Raw genomic sequence first — 10,354 nt, forward strand, 5'->3', positions numbered from 1 at the left:
AGAAGAAGAAGAAGAAGAAGAAGAAGAAGAAGAAGAAGAAGAAGAAGAAGAAGAAGAAGAAGAAGAAGAAGAAGAAGAAGAAGAAGAAGAAGAAGAAGAAGAAGAAGAAGAAGAAGAAGAAGAAGAAGAAGAAGAAGAAGAAGAAGAAGAAGAAGAAGAAGGGGAGAGAGAGAGAGAGACAGACTGACTGACTGACTGACTGACTGACTGCTTGCATAGAAGTCAAATAGGACTTCCACTGTTTTCAGGAGGAGGCGTGCCAAACTGATTACATATCTTACTTGGCCGCTGAAGTGCCTTGATTTTCGACTGTCTTGCTCCATGGATCAGAGGCCGGATCTTGACGGAGGTATAGTTCTGTTCCAGGGCTTGAGATGCTGAACAACGAGAGAGAATCCTTTGAGACACCGATTCACAGCAGATGCTTTTGAACTCAATGAGGTGGTCTCATAGAAGAGAATTCTTTATGGGAGGTTGTCTTGGGGGGCGATTGTCGGCAGCCAAAGCATTACTTTGTACTAACGCTGTGGTCTCCTGACTAATGTAGCAATAGCAATAGCACTTAAGACTTATATACCGCTTCATAGTGCTTTACAGCTCTCTCTAAGCAGTTTATAGAGTCAGCATATTGCCCGACAATCTGGGTCCTCATTTTACCGACCTCAGAAGGATGGAAGGCCGAGTCAACCTTGAGTTGGTGCGGATCAAACTCCTGGCAGTGAGCTGAATTAGCCTGCAATACTGTATTCTAACCACTGTTACCACCACAGCTTCCTTCCTTCCTTCTCTTTGTTTTCCTTCCTCCCTCCCTCCCTCCCTCCCTCCCTCCCTTCCTTCCTTCCTTCCTTCCTTCCTTCCTTTCCTTCCTTCCTTCCTCCCACCCCCCCTCCCTCCCTGGCTGAGAAATTCTGGGAGCTGAAGTCCACAAGCCTTAGAGTTGTCAAGGTTGCAGACCCCTGCTTTACACCATCCCTGCCAAATAGTTGTTCAGAAAACTCACAGCGACTGAGCACCCACAATTCCAGGAGGCAAGCTTTTCCACTGACTAATTGTTCTCAGGAGATTTGTCCTCAATTCTAGAGTGGATCTCTCTTTGATAAGTTTCCACCCATTACTTCTTGTCCTGCCCTCTGGTGCCCTAGAGAACAAATCAACCTACTTTGTGACAGTCCCTCGAAGATACAAAGCTGCTAATGAAATCCCTACCTCCCAAATCCCAGCACTGTGTGATTATCGTGGCCCCCAACGAAGTCGTTTTTACCCACTTGAGCTTCCATCCACCAACCACAGGAGGGAGAAAACAAGAAAATAGGCTGCATACACACGTACGGGGACACACACACACACACACACAAAGGCAAAATTACCTGCTGCCAAACTGGAAAAGATCCCGAGGGCATGAGTGTCATCAACCCACTGCAACTTAAATCCACTCTCTCTGAAAGAGACAGATCAGAGTTACTTTTCTTTAAATGTCATAGTTTCACAGGAGTTAAGATTTCATGCAAAAGCAGGCCTGACGCTTTCATCTCCCTCCAAGCGTTTCCTGTATTCCTGCCCAGTAAGCAGAAGAGAAGGCACTGGGATGGTTATAGGTATAGAGGGGTTCAAAATGGGGTGACATGGGTCCCTCGTGCGAAGCTGTCTATGTACAACTTCAGCAGGAATAATGCATTTGGTGGTGTAGTTAGATGAATAGACTAGACTAGACTATAGACTAGACTAGACTAGACTAGACTAGACTAGACTAGACTAGACTAGACTAGACTAGACTAGAATAGAATAGAATAGAATAGAACTCTACTCTACTCTACTCTACTCTACTCTACTCTACTCTACTCTACTCTACTCTACTCTACTCTACTCTACCTTGGTAGCGCACGAGTTAGAGTGCAGTACTGCAAACTAATTCTGCTGACTGCCAGCTGCCAGCAGTTTGGCAATTCGATTCTCACTCGCTGAAGTTTGACTCAGCCTTCCATCCTTCCACGGTCGGTAAAATGAGGACCCAGATTGTTGAGAGNAAGAAGAGGGAGTCAAGCTATTCTCCAAGGCGCCTGAAGGCAGGACGAGAAGCAACGGGTGGAAACTGATCAAGGAGAGAAGCAACCTAGAACTAAGGAGAAACTTCCTGACAGTTAGAACAATTAACCAGTGGAACAACCTGCCTCCAGAAGTGGTGAATGCTCCAACACTGGAAGTTTTTAAGAAGAGACTGGACAGTCGTTTGTCTGAAATGGTGTAGGGTTCCTGCCTGGGCAGGGGGTTGGACTCGATGACCTCCAAGGTCCCTTCCAACTTTATTATTATTATTATTATTATTATAAAGAGGGATCAAACGGGCCATCTTAATTAATTAAATTTGAACGGCCCTCTCTCAACAGAGGGGGAGAGATACGACACTATCTATCTCCCATTTACCACACAGTCCTTTCCGCAGTTCCATGACGTTTCCACACCCATTTGCGCTACGTATTCAGATGTCCCTGAGGGCACAGATAAACCTTCCAGTAGCCTCAACAACTCTCAGAAAGAGTGCCAACAGGTGACTGCAAGGAATATAAATCCTTCCATCCTCCACCATTCAGTCAGGGCTGAAGAAGCTTCCTGGATGAGAAGCGAAACGTCTTCAAAGAAAAACAAGAAAGTCCAGTTGCCTTGTGGAAAAGCACCTTTGGGACAACCATGACCTCAGATGATTGAGAATCTCCATAGACTCTGTAAAGTTACATTTACATCTCTGTGAAATTACAATATATTTCCCCTGCAGAAAGGAGATTCTGCTTTTGGACCTAAATACTGGGACGGTCCTGAACAGGAAACACCACGCTTTTTAGCCCACCACTTACTGGAAATCGGAAAATGTCTCCATAAGATGTTCTGTTTTCAGCAATGGGGAAAAATCATAGATCTCTAGCACGTGGCCAAAATCTCCTTCGTTGATCTGTGCCTCCCCGTAACTGGAGTAATCAAACTGAATCTTCTCAATGCTTATGTCCTTTATGGTCAAATAATTTGTGATCTGAAAAAGAGCAAAAAAAAAATATCAAATCACCTTTACATCTTCACTTCTATACAGTAAGAATCAGTGCAAACCATCATCAGCAAAACTAGACAATGGTCATTCTGGATGTGGTTTTTTTTTAACATTTTAAGCAACAGCTAAAGTGCCATGGTAGAATCAGATGTCTATAATTATAATTCATATGGCCATCTATTAGCTAATAAATTCCTCTAATTTATGTTCACAGAGCAATTCTCCAAACCCATAAAAGGGATAGAAGCCCAGAAATAGCTTTGCAGGCATACAATTCTACTGATGAGATAAGACTAGCAATTTTGATGAAGCCTCTATAAAACAGTTGAAAATGTAAAAACTTTAAACAATAAAATACACAGAATGTGTAACTTTGTTTGCATCTTATGATTTATGTTGATTGCTTTTATTTAGTATCCTATTATGGTTTATGTCGATTGCTTAATTAGTATCCTATGACTACCACTGAGTCCTTGCATCCTATGTTTTATGATGATTGTTATCTTACGATTACGATCGTGATTTATCACTTTGTTGCTTGTATGTACACTGAGAGCTTATGCACGGGAGAAAAATTCCTTCTGTGTGCAATCACACTTGGCCAATAAAGAATTCTATCTAAAATATTTAAAACAGCAACGATACTCCTTAAGATAGTTCTGCTCTCCCTGCCCTTAAAGACTACACACGTTCATATCTAATTTTTTTTACGCTGCTTGAACTCCTAAGAGGGGAATTATTCATTAACAATCAAAAGCTGTTCAACTGCAGTGGATAAAAAAAATGGACTCAAATCAAGAAAGATTAATGTTTGTGTATTAGGTATTTTGCACTGCTTTTCAGTTCCAAGGAAAGAAGAATCAGATTGGGAATAGTCTCTGCTAAGTGACAAACAGCCCGCTGAGAAATATCAGGTTTCTAACTCAGGCTAAGCCAAAATCTGTTTATTTTATTTTTTGGCCAGGAAATAACATAGCTGCAAACGATGCTTATTGTGGAACAAACTTCCAATTGGGAAGAACAAAAAAATGACACGTGTTAAAATCAGACAGGTACTTTACCAAAGACCATGGGTTTCACTTCACGTGTGTGAAACCAAACTGGTGTATTCAAGAAACGATGGTTTACGGGTTTAATGCAGCCTGTCAAGTCAGTCAGTGAACAGTTGACATGCACACAAAAAAAGGGCAAAAAATAGAGGTAGTCCTCAGCTTACGACCACAACTGAGCCCAAAATTTCTGTTGCTAAGTGAGACATTTGTTACGTGAATTTTGCCCTATTTTACAACTTTTCTTGCCATATTTATGAAGTGCATCACTGCCTGATCCTGAGACCCTGTAATCGTCATAAATATGAGTCAGATGCCAAGCGTCTGAATTTTGATCATGTAGTTCATATTTATGATAGAGTATCTTTATGGTCATCATGTAACTCACAACGAAATTAAGTGCTGTCCACAGTGCACACTCCACGCAAGTAAAAACCACAAATAAGAACATACACTATATACACACATCCTTCACATTCTATTCACCATTGCGCTGCCCCTAATATTGCACTTCAATGTTGCACTATACTGTGGTTACAGCTCTGGGATTAAAAACTATTTTTCAGCCTATTTGTCTTTGTTTTTATTGTCCTGTACCGTCTTCCAGATGGTCATAGTTCAAAAAAAGAATGTCCGGGATGAGATGAGTCTTTAAGAATATTTTGAGCTTTCCTAAGACAACGGGAACTGTACAGTTCGTCCGGGTGGGGGGTGGGGGAGGGCAACCAATAATCCTCTGGGCGATAGTAATGACCCTCTGGAGCGCTTTCCTATCTGCTATTGTGCAGCAAGCAAACCATGATGGTTGCAGCATCCAGGGTGCATGCGTGCGTGTGTGTGTGTGTGTGCGCCATGTGATCCGCTTTTGCGACTTTCTGATGCACAAAGTCAATGGGGGAAGCCAGATTCGCTTAACGACCGTGTTACTAACTTAACAAATGCAACGATTCACTCAACAACTGAGGCAAGAAGAGTTGTCCAATGGGGCAAAACTCCACTTAACAAATGTTTCACTTGGCCACATAAATGTTTGGGCTCAGTTGTGGTTCTAACTCGAGGACTACCTGGAAGTTAAATTAAAATGATTTCCATTAAATAAAGCCGGGCTGGTGGAAACAGATAGCGACAGCTTGCTGTTACCTCTTGCAAGAGTTCGGCCCCGCAGTCATCTTCGAAAAGGCCGCCCTTTCCTTCTGCTGAAGAAACAGCCGTGCTTCTGTCCCCAGCGGACAGCTCGACCCCCGGCCACTGAGGTCCCTCCGGGGCTACTGACTCTTTCTTCTGGCTTTCAAACGGTAGCTTGGCTTTGCTGGGACTGGTCTGCAAGTAGGGTTGGGCTTGAGGGTTTAGCCGAGATGGAGTCTTGCAACCGTCCCACACCAAGAAGTCCTCCTTCGTGACTTGAGATGGCTGGGCTTGGCCATGCTCGAACGGAAGTGCAACGGTGCAATCTTTAGATTGGGTTTCCACCGGCACCTCACTGTCGTCCTTGGAGGACTCTGTGGTTCTCGTTTCCAGGCCTGGGAGAAGCTTGCCCTCCTCTCCTCCACTGGCATATAGGCATGTCCTGTGGTCATTTTCAAAGAGGGGCAAGTCCTCGTTAGAGTTCAACAGAAAAGCATTTGAAGCATCTGCCCCACTGTTTTCAGGAAGGGACAGGACACTTTCTAACAGAATGGAACCCTGGCCGCTTTTATGGGAATCTCCTAGAAAGAATGGCTTTGTGCTCAACTCTTGGACGTCTGGAGCTTCGATCTTCTGGCCTTCAGGCAAAGGAGAATGTCCACTTAATTTGGAGAGAGAATCAACAAAAGTCTCCATCAGTCCTTCCAGAAGACCTGAGTTTTCACAGCTTTCTGGGACAAAGACGTTTCTGCCGTCTTTGTGTTGGGGATCTATTTCAGACAGGTTTGGACTGCTTTTGGATCCCGATGAGGCCAACTTCACATTCTCTTGCTTTTCCAGGTAAGATGCCCTGGGTGCATCCTTCCAAAGAGAAACATCTGGGCAGCCCAGAGCATCTCTGCCGCTTTGATTACCAGGCTCCATATCTGAATATCTTTGCTTGGGGGGGCTTTGAGCCTTTGTGTTTTCACATTCGGTCTTGCTGGATAACCTGGTTCCATCTGGAATCCTTTCACTGCCAGAGGAGGCCCTGGATGCTTGACATTCCTCCTTGTTGTTGCTCATACAATGCAGCCCACTCTCAAATGTTTCTGTGGAGCTACCTTGCCCCAGGTCCTCCAGCTTCTTCCGCATCGCCCTAGGGACGTAGAGAGCTCTGTCTGGCTTTTTGGGGGGCTGTCTTCTAGCCCGGCCGTTGCCTCTTCGAGCTTGGGAACTGTTGGCCAAGGCTTCCATCTGCCGCGGGCCTCCTCTGGATCGGCTCCCTCTGCTTCTGGCATAGGGGGGGTGGTTGAAGTGAGACGCTTCAACAGCACCATTGGGGCAGTCTGGCTCATCGGGCAACCTAAATCCAAGAGAAGAGTCCAAAATAGAAGAAACGGGCAAGTCAATGTCTAGAACTCAAGACCAAACGCATCCCATTTTGACTACCCCGTGCAAAGACAAAATCAGGAGTTTGCCTTACTAAAGAATCCAGCATAGATGTTTACTGGTCACCATCCCTGGATTTTAGGGATTTCCTTCCAGGACGGTGCTAAGATGCTAACAAGGAAGTCAACCAATCAGAATAGAGCTGGAAGGGACCTTGGAGGTCTGGCTGAGGAATTCTGGGAGTTGAAGTCCACAAGTCATAAAAGGGCCAAGTTTGAAGACCCCTGCTCTAGAGAATCAAATGTCTTAGGCTGTCTTCTTGAGTGGTCTTCCTTCCAAAACGCGACTAATCTCATTCTGCTGCTTGTGGGCTCTTGAGCACAATCTCAATCTCTCATTCATCCAATGCATTTAATTTACTTTTGCTTTCATTTTAAAAATAAACGAAATCTTATGTATTCGTGTAACCTCTTCTTCAGTTCCTAGCACCAAAAGCTAGCCTTTAAAAAAAAAACGGGAGCCTCCCACCTGACTGCCGCATGACAGACCACCGTCCTTCTTCTCCATCCTTCTCCAACAGAGAAGCTGCTCAGGAGATCAACGTCATCGACGGTTCGGTGGATCAAGTATCTCAGGCGACTAGACAGAGGGGGAAACAAGAGGACTCTGCAAGAAAAGAAGACCACAGAATAAAATCAGTTGCTGATTTTGAGAAAGGGCGGAGCTCCCGTCCTCTTCCGGGCTCCTGCCAACTAGCAGTTCAAAAGCAGGGAAATGCGAGTAGATAAAATAGGTACCACTTCGGTGGGAAGGTAGCAGCGCTCTGTGATGTCATGCTGGCCACGTCACCATGGAAACGTCTTCCCACTGTGCTGGCTCAAAGGCCTTGAAACGGAGATAACCACTGCCCAGCAACGACTAGCAGAGTAAAATCCATAGGGACCCTTTGACTTTCTAGTTAAGAAAGGGACAATTTAGCAGCCCCAAGAAGAGAGTCAGAAACCCTGTTTGGTCCAGTGGTTAAGGCACAAGGCTTGAAAGCTGGAGACCCCGAGTTCATGTCCCGCCTTAGCCGTGAAAGCCAGCTGGGTGAATTTGGGCCAGTCAGTCTCTCTCTTAGCCTAACCCACCTCACACGGTTGTTGTTGTTGTGTGGAAAAGAGGAGAAAGGTGAGTTGGGTATGTCTGCTGCCTTGGGTCAAAATAATAAAGGCGGGATACAAATAAATAAATAAAAATAATGTGTGTGTGTGTATGTGTGTCTTGAGTGTTTTTTCGATGCACCCTGTTGGCCCAAATATGGGAAGAAGAAATCTTATGCCTGTATCAGCCCAATCTAGAGCTATCCTCAGGCAGCAGTCGCTACTGCGACATCATTTTTTATGCCAAATTTTTGGATTGCTAATAAAGAATTAAAGGGAGACTGGTATAGCTATTTCGAGCTAATTAGCTCTCATCAGCCAGCCATACCCTTCTGAGATTCGAACCTGGGCTGCTTGCACGTTAGGCAGCTGTGTTGACCTCTAGGCCACAGGCTCTTTCTATATATATACACATACATATATACACACACATACATATATATACACACACATATACATATGTAAACACAGACACACACACACATCTTCTATATAAATAAAAATGTAAATGTTCGTTTGTTCAAAATCTTAAATCTCCGAACGTTCTTCACCGATTGCTTTGAAATTTTGACACAACGTTGCATTCGAATACGCGCGTGTTTTTATATACCTACTATTATATAGATGTCACACCTGTGACAGGTAAAAACTCTTTTCTTTCTTTTCCATTTAACCAGACTGAGCCACAGCAACGCGTGGCTGGGTACAACTAGTATATATATATAAGGCATGCAAATCAGAAGCAAAACCCAAGCTTGGTAGGAGAGGAACATTTCATGCACAGCCTTACTTTGAAAAGGAAAAGTGGAGCTAAATTTCATGGATCTTACAGTACCATTTTTAAAATGCGCTCCTGGCTTTTCTGCCAGAAAAGGCTCTGCGGCCAGACAAGACTCACGTTGGGTTGGGGTAATGAGAGGGAAAAACGTCTTACTTTTCCAGCTGGTTCTGTAGCAGAAAATGGTCCAGTTCCTCCATGATCTTGTCAACAAAGTCATTCTCCATAGGAGAAAGGAACACGCCGTCCAAACAACGCAGCGCCAGGGTGACAGTGGGGTGGTAGCCTGTGGAGCGGGCAACAAAATTGGGCAAGGAGTTAGACCAGGCCAAAAAGGCTCGTTCCATTTATCAGCTGTGCTACTGCCTTTTTTTTTTTTTAAATATACCTATAGAGCAGAGGTCCCCAACCTTTTGGGCACCAGGGACCGGTTCCGTGAAGAGAGGTTTTTCCACGGACCGGAGAGTGCGTGGTTTTGTGTGCTGCCTGCATCCCACGGATGGGGCTTTGCTTGTTTGTGCGGAGCGGTTGCTGGCATGCCGCGGCCCGGTACCGGTCCACAGCCCAGGGATTGGGGACCTCTGCTATAGAGTACATAAGTCTTCCACTTATGACTACAATTGGGACTGGTATTCCCATTGCTAAGCAAGGCAATTGTTAAGTGAGTCCTGCCTGATTTTACCGCATTTTTTTTTGCCATGGATGCTGAGCAAATCCTTGCAGTCGTTAAATGAATCGCATGCTCTTTAAGCGACTCAGTTTCCCCAACTTTGCTCGTTAGAAGCAAGCTGGGAATGTGGCAAATGGTGACCATGTGATCCCGGGGACATTGCAATTGTTTAAATGCACGCTGGTTGCCAACCTCATGAATGTTGATCCCGTGATCATGGGGATGCTGCAACGGTTGTTAAGTGCAAGGACCTGGAGCAAGTCCCTTTTCCCAGTGCCGTTGTAACTTCAAACAGTTGCTAACTGAATGATTGTGGACTGAGGACTAGCTGCAGGTGCATACAGAGTGATTGCTTCATGCATTCTAGAGGTTGGCACAGTGAAAGCACAAGGTTACATACAATATCTGCTCAACAGAAATACAAAATATTGCAAATTGTCAAGGGGAAGTTTGGGAAAAGGTTTCTATATATCTCCCAGTATTTTTTTTATTAATGAGAATGTAAAGGTTTCAATACATCACCCAGTATGTATGTATGTATGTATGAATGTATGTATGTATTTAAATGTAAAGGTTTCTATACATTTCCCAGTATTTCTTTCTTTATTTATTATGAGAATTTAAAGGTTTCTATATATCTCCCAGATTTGTTTATTTATTTATTTATATTTATTTATTTATGAATGAGAATTTAAAGGTTCCTATGGATCTCCCAGTATTTATTTATTTGAATTTATATGGCCGCCCACTCACTCTCAGTGACTCTGGGTGGTTACAAAAAAATACAAATACAAATATAAATACAAATTACAAAATTTTCCTTTCCCTTGTTTCTTTTCTAAAACCCTGTGGGATACACACAGGTGCCAGGTTATTGTGGTTGCTTTAGGAGCTGCTGATTGTTTTCAATGTGTTTTTTTTTTTTAAAAAAGGAGAAGGAGGAAGGGCAGAAGGAGGAGGAGGAAGAGGAGGAGGAGAAGGGGAAGGAGGAGAAGGAGGGGAGGAGGAAGGAGGAGGAGGAAGAGAAGGAGGAAGGGCAGAAGGAGGAGAAGAGGAGGAGAAGAAGGGGAAGGAGAAGAAGGGGAGGAGGAGGACGGGGAGAAGGAAGGGAAGGAAGGGGAAGAGGAGGAGAAGGAGGATGGGAGGAGGAAGGAGGAAGAGAAGGAGGAAGGGCAGAAGGAG

The 10,354-nt window shown here is 44.3% G+C and overlaps 1 protein-coding gene across 1 annotated transcript in view; it reads right to left on the bottom strand.

The window, feature by feature from the left end:
* Nucleotides 1-8,764, bottom strand: part of R3HCC1 (R3H domain and coiled-coil containing 1) — a 10,076-nt gene extending 1,312 nt beyond the window's left edge. The window contains exons 1-6 of the mRNA XM_015829748.2: nucleotides 8,659-8,764; nucleotides 7,111-7,248; nucleotides 5,227-6,556; nucleotides 2,850-3,022; nucleotides 1,368-1,438; nucleotides 282-377 (exon numbers count right to left, since the gene is read on the bottom strand). Of these exons, the coding sequence (XP_015685234.2) occupies nucleotides 282-377; nucleotides 1,368-1,438; nucleotides 2,850-3,022; nucleotides 5,227-6,556; nucleotides 7,111-7,248; nucleotides 8,659-8,729 (1,879 nt within the window). The 5' untranslated portion in view covers nucleotides 8,730-8,764. The remainder of the gene's footprint in view (nucleotides 1-281; nucleotides 378-1,367; nucleotides 1,439-2,849; nucleotides 3,023-5,226; nucleotides 6,557-7,110; nucleotides 7,249-8,658) is intronic.
* Nucleotides 8,765-10,354: the final 1,590 nt, after the last annotated feature.

The sequence above is a fragment of the Protobothrops mucrosquamatus genome, unplaced genomic scaffold (genome assembly GCF_001527695.2).
Source record: "Protobothrops mucrosquamatus isolate PMUCROS unplaced genomic scaffold, P.Mucros_1.0 scaffold6996, whole genome shotgun sequence".
Lineage (NCBI taxonomy): Eukaryota > Metazoa > Chordata > Lepidosauria > Squamata > Viperidae > Protobothrops > Protobothrops mucrosquamatus.